At 41.4% G+C, this 16,006-nt stretch overlaps 2 protein-coding genes across 3 annotated transcripts in view; both read right to left on the bottom strand.

Annotated features, from left to right (window-relative positions):
• Positions 1 to 467: 467 nt before the first annotated feature.
• On the bottom strand, positions 468 to 908 carry mllt11 (MLLT11 transcription factor 7 cofactor). The gene is given in 2 exon segments (XM_060857504.1): positions 468 to 633; positions 635 to 908. Coding segments are annotated over 2 exon segments (252 nt in total). The 5' UTR covers positions 730 to 908; the 3' UTR covers positions 468 to 476.
• Positions 909 to 3,160: 2,252 nt separating this feature from the next.
• The window catches only part of stard3 (StAR related lipid transfer domain containing 3), a 16,686-nt gene continuing 3,840 nt past the window's right edge, over positions 3,161 to 16,006 (bottom strand). For both annotated transcript variants that reach the window (XM_060857487.1, XM_060857488.1), the window contains exons 2-16: positions 14,857 to 14,970; positions 13,486 to 13,626; positions 13,274 to 13,351; positions 12,536 to 12,613; positions 10,691 to 10,744; positions 10,378 to 10,495; positions 7,530 to 7,631; positions 7,061 to 7,116; positions 6,473 to 6,565; positions 6,214 to 6,276; positions 6,014 to 6,109; positions 5,822 to 5,901; positions 5,326 to 5,430; positions 5,128 to 5,221; positions 3,161 to 4,985 (exon numbers count right to left, since the gene is read on the bottom strand). In XM_060857487.1, coding sequence (XP_060713470.1) covers positions 4,890 to 4,985; positions 5,128 to 5,221; positions 5,326 to 5,430; positions 5,822 to 5,901; positions 6,014 to 6,109; positions 6,214 to 6,276; positions 6,473 to 6,565; positions 7,061 to 7,116; positions 7,530 to 7,631; positions 10,378 to 10,495; positions 10,691 to 10,744; positions 12,536 to 12,613; positions 13,274 to 13,351; positions 13,486 to 13,626; positions 14,857 to 14,931 — 1,329 coding nt within the window. In that variant the 5' untranslated portion in view covers positions 14,932 to 14,970 and the 3' untranslated portion in view covers positions 3,161 to 4,889. The remainder of the gene's footprint in view (positions 4,986 to 5,127; positions 5,222 to 5,325; positions 5,431 to 5,821; positions 5,902 to 6,013; positions 6,110 to 6,213; positions 6,277 to 6,472; positions 6,566 to 7,060; positions 7,117 to 7,529; positions 7,632 to 10,377; positions 10,496 to 10,690; positions 10,745 to 12,535; positions 12,614 to 13,273; positions 13,352 to 13,485; positions 13,627 to 14,856; positions 14,971 to 16,006) is intronic.

The raw sequence follows: 16,006 nt of genomic DNA, 5'->3' as shown, positions 1-16,006 counted from the left end.
TTACTATCCACACCATAATAAAACAGCTTGAATCCTGCTCCTATACTACGAGCCTTGCTACCCTTCCACTTGGTCTCCTGTACACACAGTACATCCACCTTCCTTCTCTCCATCATATCAGCCAGCTCTCTACCTTTCCCATGAGACATGGTTGTAAAATAGCCTGTTTAAAATGATAAAACACACAAACACCAGTCAGAGAGAAAACACTTCTGACCTTTAATCACATTCCAGTCTGTCAGGTTTAACAAAAGTTTTAGAAATGAAACACTGAGATTTAGAATAATACATTATGTGTGGACAAAAACAGGTGAAAAACAGATCTGGAATCAGGAGGCGGTGTAGTGCCAGGGGAGGAGCTGTGATAATGGGGCGGGGCTTCACCCCACTGTGGGGGCGTGGTTTCACCCCACTGTGGGGGCGTGGTTTCACCCCACTGTGGGGGCGTGGTTTCACCCCACTGTGGGGGCGTGGTTTCACAGCAGCAGCAGGCTGAAGTCCAGCTTGTCGATCCTGGCTATAGGCTCCTTCCAGTAGTTGAAGGTGGAGAACTCGGACAGCTCCAAGTTGCCGTCATCTTCATCCATCCTGGGAGAACTTTTCCCAGACAAAGACCCGTCCTTGGATTTTGGCGAGTCCCAGATCGTCGAGCTCAGAAAGGTCCAGGGCAGGGATGGGCTGCCTCCAGAAGAGGAACGAGTCAAACTGGCTGATCGAGACATCCAACATTTTAATCTGCGACAAAAACAGCTTTAATATCACTTCTGACACAAATGAACGATTTGTTTGGTCTGTGGACTTCAAATCTGCTCTGTGGACAAAACACTCAAATCATATTTAACTCACTCAACAATAATGCAAATAAATCAATTTACAGTTTATTTTTATTTAAAATATATACACACAATTTATACATTTATTATGAGATATTTATTATTAGTGATATTAGTGGACCAGAGCTGGTTTCAGAGTAGACCGTGGGGAGAACTTCAACTTCAACCACTGTGCTGTTTTTTATTTTCTGTGGATTATATATAAAGAAATAATTTACTGCATTAAGAATAACACCATATACAATACTGCAATGTAATGTTGCACATCCTGAGTTTGATTGTATCTAATTTTACCTTGATTTTTCCAGGTACTTAAATTTCCTGTATCAGAAAGGCGTCTACTCCAAAACTCCAAAATGTCATCATCTTTAACACACACCAAATCATCCACACCCTCGACTCCTCATCCACAAGCTTGGATGAGTTGCCAGTTGCTCGGTTACATCTGGAGATCTGGAGGCTCGGCAGCACCAATACAGAATCTTTCAGTACCTCTTTTAGTCCAGACATTATTCTAGAATTGGGAAGGAATCATGAACTAACAGTGACAAGCCAAACAAGGAGTATTCAGGATGGTAATCTAGTAGGCTGTCGTGATTTATGCACAAATAGTCTTTATATTGTGATGATAAGCAGTGAACGCTCTGATCTATGAGACAAAAAGACTAACATTTTATTCTTTGTGACAAAATAAATATTGGAATAATCATGAACAAGAATCAAGTGAATCGTCCCGAACACAATTCCTCATCATTGTTCTGCAGCACAACATGCAGAATTTCCTTTTGTAACGTGTTCCCTTTACAGTCGTTTAATTGGATGCCACCGTATTCCTGGGCTGGAATTAAAGCAGGCAACAGATCTGCGAATGTCATCACTGTAGTCTGTAACACTGAACTCTGTCCCTCTCTCCATCACAACATTTACAGAGAAAAGACTTCCTGCATTTAGATGTTTAGCATTTGCTATGTAGCAGGAATACCACATCAACTCAGCATTAGGAACATGATTATAGAGTTATAGCAAACTGACGGTGACAGAAGTGACACCACAGCATTGTTATTAACACATAAACTAGTATAAACTATAATGTAACTTACACGTGATATTCAGCAGATTATCCAACCAGAAACAGCTTGATTAAGTAAATAAATAAAAGCAGGTCGAACCAATGACATGGTATGATTTAGTGTGTATTGTGATGAATGGTGTTAGCAGAAAAAGTGTGTGTTTTTCTGTATGTATGATTATTTCTTCTAGATGGTGCTTGTGTGCTGAGACACTGCTTTATTTCAGTGATTTTTGATTAGTTTAATTGTGTTTATTTATTTATTGATTTATTTTGTTTCCACTATTTCGGAATATTTATGGTAATTTTTACACTTGACTGTCATTTATTTGAGCAAGATTTGTTCTGTGACACCAGACAGAGTGCGAGTGAAATGAGAATGTTTATAATCTTACGTGAACATTCTGACAGAGAAATGTGACATCATATTCTGAGGAAATCTGATTAACTGGAAATGATAAATCAGTTCATCTTCATGTCCTTCTGCATGTCTGCTGTCTTTGACCTCAGAATATTGTGCTGGTCTTCTCTGGTTCTAGGTCTCGTGTAGCACGTTTTTGGAGGATGTTCTTCAGGTGGTTGTGTTCTGTAGCAGCTCTAAATGGCTGAAGTGATAATAAAAGTTTCTTGAATGGAAAACCACCTGCACTGCTTCCTCAGATCTCTGTACCTGATCCCACTGGCCTTTCCAGGTTAGGTCTGAGAGAGACAGACCTGAATCTTCTTTAGAACCAAACCAACCCCTAAATACATCTACGTGTCACTTTGTTGTGGGACATTGGTAACCTTTCACCATGCCTTCTCTTGAGGTTTCCTACCTGGTGTGATGTCCAAGGTGGAGATACAGAAGGTCTTCCCTAGTTACTCCTCCAGGTAATCCAAAACCTTGTTGAGCATCTGGAAGTCATTACAAAGTCTGAAGCCAGCAGCCCAGGAACTTGCAGGTGACTGACAAGAGCATAGCAGGAGCACTTGGTTGCCAGGTTGGAACTCCTGGGGTTGAGCTGCTTGTGTTGCTGCAGTCACATGGTTCATCTGGACATACTCAGTGATACACGTAGAGTTATATAACAGATATAGTTGTGCTACACTGAGGGCTCTTCCCAGGTTTCTTTGCTCACATGCTCAAGGTCTTGTTCTGTGGTGAAGCCCTGATGGTCTCCCTGACCACTTCCCTTGACTTCAACCCAGAAAACATCAGGACAGTTTTAATTTATGAGCACCTCCAAAACCTAAACGCAGGGACGACAAGCTGGGAGAGTTTTTACCATGTTAGTTTTATTAGCAGTACAGTTCAGTCCAAGAGCTCGTTCAGATAATACTTCATATATTACAGTTTCAGGTCCTGGTCTCATCATCTACAGTCCGAAAGAATACAGTAAACACACCAGAAAGCATAAACATTGGGTTCAAATCAAATCAAAGTAAAAGGTGTAACGTGAGTAAACGTTAGAGCATAAAAAAGAACAAATGTGCTGAATGTGTGTGTGTGTGTGAGATTTCAGCATGAAAAGGCACACAATATACAAAATACGAAACACAACCCCCCCACCCCCACAGGGTGCATTGTTATACATGATGTAGATCACAATCCTGCAAGGAAACACATCAATGTTTCAGTTTATTGTGAAGAGGAGATTTACAGCAGGAGCTGCTTTTATTTTATTTTCTGAGCTATAAAACATTGATCTGATTCTCAGTAATGAAGCTGAATCGAGCCGGACGTCCTGTTTCATTACTGTGTGATAAACACACAGGATCATCATCAAACATACAGCAGATTCCTCATCTGATGAACTGAAGCTCCAACGTTAACACAGTTGTCACTCCTCACACTGATGCTCCATCGTCTCCTGGTCCGTTACTCTGTACATCTTTTCTTCCTTGCTGCTCTCAGCCAATCAGAATGCATTGAAGCCATAACACTTGGCAGAAGGCCGGGATCAGTGTGTGATAACCTGCTGTAGCAGAAACACCTCCTAGTGGCCTTAATTGATCTGAGGTATGATGAGAGTCAGATCGGTCGTGCAGTCAGAGATGAAGCTTCTCTGTTCATCAATTAAAAATGGTGACTGTTTAACATGGAATGATTAAGGCACTGTAATTGTTTAAGTCCTGTGTAGTTCAGTTAAGGGCCGAGTCCTATTACATATAATTACTGACGAGACATTTCTCATTCCAGAATCTTCCACAAACAGAGTTTATTAGAGTAAAAGTAAGAAAGTGCATGTTTCTGTCACTGAGGATGAGCTGGAGATCACGATGTCATTCAGAACATATCAAATAAACAAAAGGAATAAAATCTCCAAAATCTCCATGTAACTGGAGCTGCGGTCACAGTACGGTGTGTTAATGTAGAACTGATTTAAAGACTAACAGGTGAATAAGGAATAAAACAGGACAGAAAAAAGAAAAGAAAAATTAAAAAGTATAAACATCATATTATTATTATTATTATTATTATTATTATTATTATTATTAGTGTTAATTGTTTCATATTTTTAAGTTCTTCAAAAAAGATGTGAAAATAAAACCTTACAAATAATTAATTAATTATTAATAACTTTTAAATAAATTGTAATAACTCTGCAGTTTTTATTTTGCAAATTCTGAGGGAAATTAGTAAAAGTAAAATATGTAAACAGCCTTTATTTTACTTTTATTTTACTACTATATAACTGTCAGTAGTCTACTGTAGATTACATAATAATAATAATAATAATAATAATAAAACACAATCTCTCGCAGCAGGACTCTTCCTGTGTGCACGTATACACACACACACACACACACACACACACACACACTGCAGGAATCAGATTTATTCAACCAGAGAAAATAAGATGGTGAGAAACGTTCCTTCATGTTTGTATGCAGTCTTCACAGTTTCTTCCTTCCTCATTAAAGTCAGAGAGAGAGAGAGAGACAGAAAAGTATGAAAAGTAACGTGTGTGTGTGTGTGTGTGTGTCATGCCTCCTGGTCTGGTTTAGCGGAGAGAAGCGATGCGCTGTCGGAGGTGAGACATGAACTCAAACATGGTGGCAGCCAGAGACTGATGGATCAGATAACGAGGAAGTCGACCCTAAGGAACACACACACACACACACACACACACACACACACACACACCTGTTACTTTTCATAGAGATTTTAAATGAACTATCAAATGAAGTTATGAATACTGAATACTGAATAAATCTATGATAAGAAAGAGCTTAATAAACCTTGAGGTCAGTGTTCAGAACCCAGATGAAGGTACAGACTGAGGGATTAGAGCTGGACTTCAACACCACAAACCCACCAGGACCGTTTTCACCTCTGTAACACACACACACACACACACACACATTAAACATGAACATGATTAGTCTTGATTACTGCTCATAGTAATGGTGAGGGGGTTTGTTGATTAGTCTGATTACCGGACGTAGCGATGGTGAGGGGGTTTAGAGCAATGAACAGTGGACATTCCAGCAGACAGATAACAATCTCGCTTCCTCTCCACTCTGCGTACATTCACAAAGTCCCTGAAACAGAAAGAGAACAGAGAAAGATTAGATTAACAATGAACACCAGACAGAAAGCCCCCTTGTGGCTATGTCCTGTAAGTGACTCAGCAAGTGTGTGTGTATCTGTCTGTGTGTCTCTGTCTGTGTGTGTGTATTTGTGTGTGTGTGTGCGTGCATTTGTGTGTGTGTGTTTGTGTGTGCGTTTATGTGTGTGTGTGTTTCTGTGTGTGTGTGCGTATTTGTGTGTGTGTATGTGTGTGTGTGTGCGTGTGTGTGCTTGTGTGTGTGTGCGCGTGTGTGCGCGCTTGTGTGTGTGCGTGTGTGTCTGTGAGTGTGTGTGTGTGAGACAGTGTGTGTGTGTGTGTTTGTGTGTTTGTGTGTGTGTGTGTGTGTGTGTGTGTGTGTGTACCTGGAGGACACGACTCCTCCTGCTGCTCCTGAAGACACATCATACGACACACTCGTGTTATCATCCACCCTCTGTAATATCTACAGAGAGAGTGCACACAGTCAGTAGTGTGTGTGGTTTGGGACACGCCCACAGTGAGCTGATGATGGTATGTATGTGAGTCATATAGTGAACACTGAGTGTGATTTAAACCTGACACGCTGAGATCGTTCTGTTCCACTGGACCATCTTCTCCGGCTGCAGAATTACTTCCTGATAAACCAACTCAGCTGGACACTGCAGTAAAGCCTACACACACACACACATGCACACACACACACACACACACACAGAGGTTATACACAAATTGAAAATAAAAACATATAATAATCAAATAATACAGAATGAGGTACCTTTAGAATGAAGGTTTTTCCATGATAAGGAATTTCCAGTGTATAAACACAGTCACCAATATCCTACACACACACACACACACACACACACACACACACACACACACACACACACCCCATAATTACCAAGTGTGTATTGTAAGATATTATACAGTGTTTTGCTCAAAGTATCGTCAGCATTTACAAACTTTGGACAAATATGATTTAATGTCCAGTTTATTTAACATGTTATAAACACAAGTGATTGTTTAAGACTCACATTATTCTTCTCAAATTTCCAGTTTTCCTCCTGTGTGAGGATCTGCTCCACTATTGTCATCGCCTCACGACCCTGTTGTACATACTCCTTCTCCTGTAACACAACACACACACACACACCCACAAACAAACACAATGCACACACACAGACACACACAGAGACAAATGCACACACAGACACAGACACACACACAAACGCACACACAGACACAACACACACACACGCACACAAACACACACACAGCCACACACACAAACAAATGCACACAAACCCAGAAACACACAACGCGCACACACAAATGCACAGACACACACAGACACACAGACACACAATTGAGTACAAGTGTTCATTTAACAAAGCAACTAAGTCTGTAATGATTAAATGATTCACTGAATCACTGAATGTAACTCTGTAAGCTTTGACTCATTTGATTCACAGCAAACAGAAATCATGTTACTGATCATATAATTCTTATTATTTCTATTAATTTATTTATTATAGAATATAATCACAATAAAAATAATCAATCTTTCTGAGATTAAAGACATGAGTACAGAATTATATATATATTATTATATATGTAGTGACCTGTGCAGTCACTGCTTTTCTGCCCAGACCTTCTTCATCAAGATCTTCATCAGAACCTGATACACACACACACACACACACACACACACACACACACACACACAGCACTAGTCAGCTTCAAATTTACAGCTGTATTGTATCATATGAACAAAACTTAAATTGGACATGAAGTTCATTAAAACTCTGACTAAAGAAACAAATAATTGAAATGATTTTTATCAATATATTAATATTGAAAACATTTGTAAATGTAATTATGTATACAACATTAAAAATGTATTATTATTATTATTATTATTATTATTACTGTGAATGTGCTCAGGTCAACAGTTCTCTCTTCCTAAGGTGGATCTACCTGGAGCTCGTTCTGACAGGAAACACTTTTAGGGCTCCTGGTCATTTTAAGACTGTAACTGTGCTGGGTTTTCTACAGGAAGTGTATCAGCTGGGACAGGAAGTGATGACATACCTGCAAGTGACTCTGGTGGGGAGTAAAACTGTCCATCTGAGACGGCGCGGGGGTAAAATAGACGACCGCTTTCGCACGCTGCGTTCACTGCCGCCAGGTATGCTACGCTCACAAACACACACACACACACACATACACACACACACAATTGTTAACATTGTAATATTTAATGACTTAATAATCATCACACGTGTGTTTATGTTTCTGGCTCATGCAGCACCTCATTTGTGACCTCAGTAATTACTGTATTATTAATCTACTGTACAGTGTAATAAAGTGGTAATAATGAGATGTGTAATAAAACTACACACAGCACAAAACTATAAACATTAAATCTTGTATAACACAAATACAGTGTAGACACAACAGAGACAACCGAGAGAAGTAAATAAATAAATAACCAACTTATACATGCATCACTCAAGTTCTCTGTGTGTGTGTGTGTGTGTGTGTGTGTGTGTGTGTGTGAGAATGCACCCTCTGTTTCATGACTCCTACGGTCCTCTTTTCTCAGTTCAGTGACTCATTATTGCATCACTGCTGACGTGATGATAATCAAAGCTTCCTCTGTGTTATCAGTGCTGAGCGAGGCGTGGGCTGGAAACTCATCACACACACACACACACACACACACACACACACACACACACACACACACACACACACACACACACACACACACACACACTTTCGTTCACCTCTGACTCCACTGTGCTGTCAGAGGTTCAGTGACGTTCAGTTGGAGATTTGATCAGTAAACACGTTTTATGAGACGTTTGAACCCCACAGAGACGTCTCAGTGTCCTCAGTGTGATTGAGGAGCTAATGGATGATTTACAATCGTCACGATTCTTACACCAACCCTCAACAGTGCTGACTTGTGTACTGACTGACAGCACACACACTCTCAGTGACATGATCTACACCAACAACCATGGAAACATTACAGAAGTAAATAAGAAAGTACATAATTAGCTCATGCAACTAATGGGTCTAAAAGTCAGATCTGTGTCAAAATAACTAAAGTGTGTGTGAAGAGCCAAAGTGTAAACACGTCCGAATAAACACCAAACACTGACATGCAGGGAAAGATTTTATTAGATCATAGAGACCTTTATAAAGTCATCTATTCATGCAGACAGACACACGCAGACGCAGCCACGCACACAGACACACACACACAGACGCACGCACGCAGACGCATACATGTACGCACGTAGACGCACGCACGCAGACACACACGCAGACGCATGCATGCAGACATGCAGGCGCACGCACGCACGCAGACACACACGCAGACACACACACAAACGCACGCACGCAGACGCACACATGTACGCACGTAGACGCACGCACACAGACACACAAGCACGCATGCAGACACACACACACAGACGCACGCATGCAGACATGCAGACGCACGCACGCAGACACACGCAGACGCACGCCTGCAGACACACGCGCGCGTGCAGATGCACAGACACACACACATGCACACACGCAGACACACGCAGATGTTTATATATAATTCATATTTTATCCTTTATTTATTCATAATCTAATAAAGACAGATTTATGATACAATAACTCCAGAACTGATTAAAGTGAGTTCAGAACATTAATGTGCAGATGAGTGAATTAACACCATTATCTGGGTTCCTTATAGTGTTAATAAATAAATAAGGTTCTCTTATTAGAGGTGTTGGTTATATTTCTAAATAATAATATTATAAACTTTACAGTGCAAATAGAATAAGTACAGTGTGTTATACATGAAGTGTGTCTCCGTCTTCTTTCTCTCTTCTCTTCATCGCCAGCTGATGACATCAATAATGTTGGCCCTAGACTCCTCCCACTTCCTCTCAGTAATAAATATTAATGAGGATGTTGTTAATGTTAGTCAGGATCGAGTTACTCGGGCAGTTTTTACACGTTTACACGTACGCATGTGCCGAGAGTTTGGTGTTTAATCGCAGATCAGGACTTAACCATACACACGTGTGTCTCTCTGTCTTACTGTCTGCATCACCCCTTTCTCACTGTTTTTCGGTCTCTCTCTCTCTCTCTCTCTCTCTCTCTCTTTAGCTCTAACACACAGTGTGACAGAGTGATACATAATCAAGTGGAAGAAGGGCACATGCCTACATGCGCGGGTGAGGGGGCAGCTAGGGGGCGCTGTGACACGCAGTTAGTTAAGTGAAATGTTAGTTAGTATGCTAGATGAGTCGATCGTCTGTGATGATGGAGGACCTTCTGGATGCAGGATGAAAGCTGTTTAAGTGGATTTCAGCCTTCAGCGTGTTCTTCGGAGCGGCAGAACGAGTGGCTGACGCGTCTAATCCTTACAGAGTGAACACACGGAGGCCGAAAAATGGGACGAGGTCAGGTTATTAAACGCCACACACTCTACCTTACATTTAACACACAGTATAAAGACAAGGCCTGTGCATGGTGACAGATAATTGGGTTACCGTGGTAACGGTGGTTACTCAGAGAGTTTGATGAGTGTGGTGCAGTGAAGCGAGTGTGCAGTAAAGAGTGAGCACTGAGACACGCCCACTAGATGCTTGATCATGTGGAGCAGTTTGTCCAATTACAGTTAGCCAAACAAATTCACTTGATGAAAAAGATGTGAGAAGATCAGCAGCACTTTTATGTAGTGACACCAAACTTGTCAGATATTTTTAAGAACATGACCTAACGTCACACACACACACACACACACACACACACACACACACACGTTTCCACCTCACTACTCACTGAGAACAGGAAGTGAGGCACCGACCCTCACCCTCACTCCTGTTACCAAGCACAGGCCTCTCTCTCTCTCTCTCTCTCGTCTCACCTCTCTCATCCTCCGCTTCCTGAGTGAGCACCTTGAAGTCGAGGAACCAGGTTTCCAACCAGGCCATGATGAAGGAGGTGATGGGGAGAACATAACCAAAAGCATTCTCTGTAAATAACTATGGGGGAGAGAGAGGGAGAGGGAGAGGGAGAGAGAGAGAGAGAGAGAGAGGCTGGGTCAGACATGATAAGAATAAATATGTGGGTCTCATAACTGCTTTAATAAATCTCACACACACACACACACACACACACACACACACACACATACATACACACATACATACACACATACATACACACACAGGACTTACATCTGAAAGAATGACTTTAACAATAAGGAAGGCGCTCGTCACCAGAGTTGTGATCTACAGACAGAAAAAAACAAACACAAGACATTAGTATATACTAACGTACTGTATGTGTGTGAGTGTGTGCATGTGTATGTGTGTGTGTGTGTGTACAGTGGTGTGAAAAAGTGTTGGCCCCCTTCCTGAATTTTAATTTTTTTGCATGTTTAATGTTTCAAGTCAAGTCAAGTCAAGAAGCTTTTATTGTCATTTCAACCATATAAAGCTGTTACAGTACACAGTGAAATGAGACAACATTTCTCCAGGATCAGTGTGTTACATAGAACAAAGACAGGGCTAAAGACTTGTAAGTAGTCTTAGCCACATAAAGTGCAACTGTGCAACCTGGTGCAAACAGTGCAGGACAAGACAAACAAGACAGACAAGACAGTGCAGGACAAAAGACAGTGCAGGACAAAAGACAGTGCAGGACAAAAGACAGTGCAGGACAAAAGACAGTGCAGGACAAGACAGTGCAGACACAAAGTTACAAGACTATACAAAAAGTACAAAAAAATGCAGTACACAAAAGACAATAAATAGTAAACAGTCACAGAAACAGCGCCGACCGACCAGTGTTAATACTGTATGTGTTAATATAGTATGTGCAAAAACGGCTGAAATGTTGGGACAGATCATCAAACAAATGTAAATGTTAGTCAGAGATAACACAAAGTAAACACAACATGCAGTTTTTACATGAAGGTTTTTATTATTAAGGGAAAACAAAATCCAAACCTACATGGCTCTGGGTGAAAAAGTATTTGCCCCCTAAACCTAATAATGTATGTGTATATATGTGTGTGTATGTGTGTATGTGTATGTGTGTATATGTATCTTTGGGGCTTTTTACACCTGGTCACTTCATGTGTTTTCTGTGATCAGATATCTATCCGATGGTAAAAAGACCAGGTCTAAATGCCCTCTGAAACATTTTGGAAACGGATATAAATCCGACAGTACAAACCCCTTCAGGAGGTGGTCTGGGACGCGTTTCAGATGAAACTGGACAGGTGTAAATGAATGTGGTTGTTCAAGCCACAAAAGTCAGCGCTATAGTCCTCCCAAACGGAAGTAATTCACTCGTACGTGACTCACGGGTCGTGTATCGCGCCAGAAACGGAAATGAGGTCAAATATATTTGTATTTTGGGCAGGAGTAGAAAGATCGGATCGATATCCGATTCGCCGAGACGCATTTATGTGGCCTAATGTAAATGGAACAGTTTTAACAAATCAGATAGCTATCGGATCAGAGACAACACGTGAAGTGACCAGGGGTAAAAAGGCCCTATGTGTATATATGTAAATGTATGTGTGTCTATACGTGTGTATATGTATGTATATATGTATGTGTGTAAGTGTGTGTGTGTAAGTGTGTATGTATATATTTACTGTATGTATGTATGTGTGTGTATATGTAAGTGTGTCTATAGATGTATGTATATATGTATGTATGTATAAGTATCTACAGTATGTGTGTGCATATATGTATGTAATTGTATATGTATGAAATATATGTATGAAATATGTATGAAAGTATGTAAGTGTGTATATGTATGTGTGTATATGTATGTACAGGGTGTGTGGTATGCTAGTGTTTATGGCGCTGGGCTACCAATTGGAAGGTTGTGAGTTCAATCCCAGGTCCACCAAGCTGCCCCTGAGCCCCAACTGCTCAGTTGTATAAAAAATTAATTAAAGTAAGTCGCTCTGGATAAGGGCATCGCTGGATAAGGGCAAAATGCTGTAAGTGTATGTGTGTGTGTGCAAAAGTTTGTGTATGTGTGTGAGTGTGTGTGTGTCTTACCGCAATGACCCACCAGTGTCTCAGTTTGAAAGCAGCATAAGCAATCTGTAAACACAAAAACCTGAAAACCCCCAACAGCTGAAAAACACAAACACACACACACACACACACACACACACACGTACAGGTGACTGAAGTTAAATAAATATGGCCATGGTACAAACTCAGTACATTTACAAGGGTGTGTTTTAACAAGTCACTGGTCTCATAAACGCTGTGTAATTTTCCACATGGTGACGATTTCATCCTCACTCACGCTGTCTGATCTCTGAAAATCTGATCTCTCCTCACGCTGTCTGATCTCTGAAAATCTGCTCTCTCCTCACATTCTAACGTTACAGGACATCTGACACGTCATTATCATGACATGTTGTAGCCGTGTTCAATCTGTGGTTCATCCAAAATATTGAAAAAAGGTTTTTTTCCTCTTTCCCTCCCAGTAACCCTGCTGATGGATACACACGTGTGCAGTGTGACAGAAAACCTGGGTGAAGACAAGGGGAAAGGGGCGGGGCTTCCAGGGGGTGGGACTGATACACTGATTGGCTCATCTGCTGTTTTTATTTTATGAGTATTACATCATTAACCCTGATGAGCTTCTACACAACACGTACAGATCATCAGTTTATATCATCACATATAAATAAAGGATCCTTTAGAGCTGCTGTATAAACTACAGTGCTGTCAGTTCTGAAAAACACTAATAAAAGTTTATAACTTCTCTATAAAGCTACTTACAAATATATCGAAGAAGGAGGATCTGAAATCGTAGCGAACGACTTCCTTCTCCAGATTCAGCCAAATGCTCTTATTGATCTATCACACACACACACACACACACACACACATTTACAGGAATTAGTGTTTATTAGTACATAAATACACACTATATAAATATGTACCATGAGGAGTTAAAGTGGTGTTTAGTGCTGAAATGTTATAAGACTCACATTCAGCTCGATGATCCATAGTAGAGACACAAAGAGGAGGTCAAAGGTCACAAAGAGGCAAAAGGTGCGACGGACGTCTGAGATGCTTCTCCTCTCAGTAGGGGGCAGAGGGAGGTAATGACTTGAGTGTGACAGAGATGCCTGCAACAATAAAACACACACACACACACACAGACACACACACACACAATACCTCAAATATTAGGATAAATGTCATCAGCTAAATGAGCAGCTGCATCACTGTGTGGTTTGTGAACTGCAGCATCTCAGATCATAAGACCCTGCAGTGGATAGTGAGGACATCGGAGAAGAACTTTGGAGTCTCTCTTCTCTCCATCATGGACATGTACACCACACGCTGCATTGTGGATGACCACACACCCCCCTCACACACACCCCTCACCCCAAACACCCCTCACCACACACTCACCCCACACACTCCCCTCACCACACACACACACACACTCCCCTCACCACACACACTCTTCACCCCACACACTCTTCACCCTACACACTCTTCACCCTACACACTCTTCACCCTCCTGTCATCTGGAAAAAGGTACCGAAGCATTCGGGCCTCACAACCAGACTGTGTAATAGTTTCTTCCCACAAGCCATCAGACTCCTTAATAACTGAACTGTACTGAGCACAACATACACACACACACACACACACACACACACACACACACACACATCACCTGTATGGACTGCACAGATCTACACTAAATACACACACTTCTAATATACATCCATCAAGCTGTTTACATGCTGTTTTTGCACACTTTTTGCTCTTTGCACATTCTGTCTCACATTTCAGTCATACTGTATGCTGTTTTGCACAATACTTTACATTATCACATGTAACTGCTGCTATAACACTGTTTATTACAGTATTACTGCACATGTAATATTGTTTAACACACAGTATGTACACCAGTCACCGCCGTCTCGGTTTATTGTCTTTTGTCCTGCACTGTCTTGTCTGTCTTGTTTGTCTTGTCCTACACTGTGTACACCAGGTTACACAGATACACTTTATGTATCTAGGACTAACTTACTAAGTCCTTATAGCTCTGTGTGTGTTTTATGTAACACACTGATCCTGGAGAAACGTTGTCTCATGTCACTGTGTACTGTAACAGTTATATATGGTGTTAATGACAATAAAAGCTTCTTGACTTGACTTGATCAAACCTGCTAAAACATTTAGCCATGATGATGATGGTGGTAGAGATGACGGTGATGGTGGTGGAGATGACGGTGATGGTGGTGGAGATGACGGTGATGGTGGTGGAGATGACGGTGATGGTGGTGGAGATGATGGTGGTGGTGATGGTGTATAAATGTGGTGCTCAGGGATGTGGTTACCTGTGAGAAGGAGTTGAGAGTGGAGATGGCAGGCAGACTCTCCCCCAACTCTCCGTACTCCACACCGCTCGGCATTCCTCACAGCGACAATAAGCAACAAAACCGAATGGAATTCTGGGAACAATTACAAAATCAATTCAATTCAATTCCAATTTCACGACAAAATCACATCAAATACATTTCCATTTAAAGCCGACACCCCATCCAGAGTGACTTACATTTATATTTTAATTTATACAACTGAGAAATTGAAGGTTAAGGGCCTTGCTCAGGGGCCCAGCAGTAGCAGCATGGTGGACCTGGGATTCAAACTCACAAGCATCCAATTAGTAGCCCAACACCTTCACCACTAGGCTACACATCACATCACATCACAAAACTGTGACTTTCTCAGGTGTCTATGTACATTATGTGTCCTGATCAAACTCACCTCAAACTAAAGCTTTACAAACAGTACAAATGGCCCCACCCATACACCCCAATCCAGTAACTCCACCCCAACACTGTTCTAAACCACACCCACACCTTAGCTCTGAACTCCACCCCTTTGACCACACTGTGTTGTCTCATTGTGTTCATTTCCGGTGTGAACTGGTTTAAATGGTCATTTCTTATAATTCAGAACCTCAAATATAAAGGTTGTTTTTCAGATGTTTGTGTAGTTTGTGTAGTTTGTGTAGTTTACACAGCATGTGGTGTTGTTCTGGTGATGGACGGAGATTTCACACTAATCACACACTATCTGTTTAAGTAAATCAGTCACATGCTTCACTTCTCTTCACTTCACTTCAAGTGCTCTTTGTCCCTAACCACAATGACACAGTAGTGACATACACACACAGAGTGACACAGAGCAACACACACACAGACACACACAGACACAGACACACACAGACAGACACACACAGAGCAACACAGACACACACACACAGAGCGACACACACAGAGCGACACACACACACAGAGCGACACACACACAGACAGAGCGACACACACACAGAGCGACACACACACAGAGCGACGCACACACAGAGCGACACACACACAGAGCGACACACACACGCACACAGAGCGACACACACACAGAGCGACACACACACAGAGCGACACACACACAGAGCGACACACACACAGAGCGACACACACACAA

The sequence above is a fragment of the Tachysurus vachellii genome, chromosome 21 (assembly GCF_030014155.1).
Source record: "Tachysurus vachellii isolate PV-2020 chromosome 21, HZAU_Pvac_v1, whole genome shotgun sequence".
In the NCBI taxonomy this organism is placed as follows: Eukaryota; Metazoa; Chordata; class Actinopteri; order Siluriformes; family Bagridae; genus Tachysurus; species Tachysurus vachellii.
Note: the sequence above shows the minus strand (reverse complement) of the source record. Positions and strands in the feature narration are given on the sequence as shown.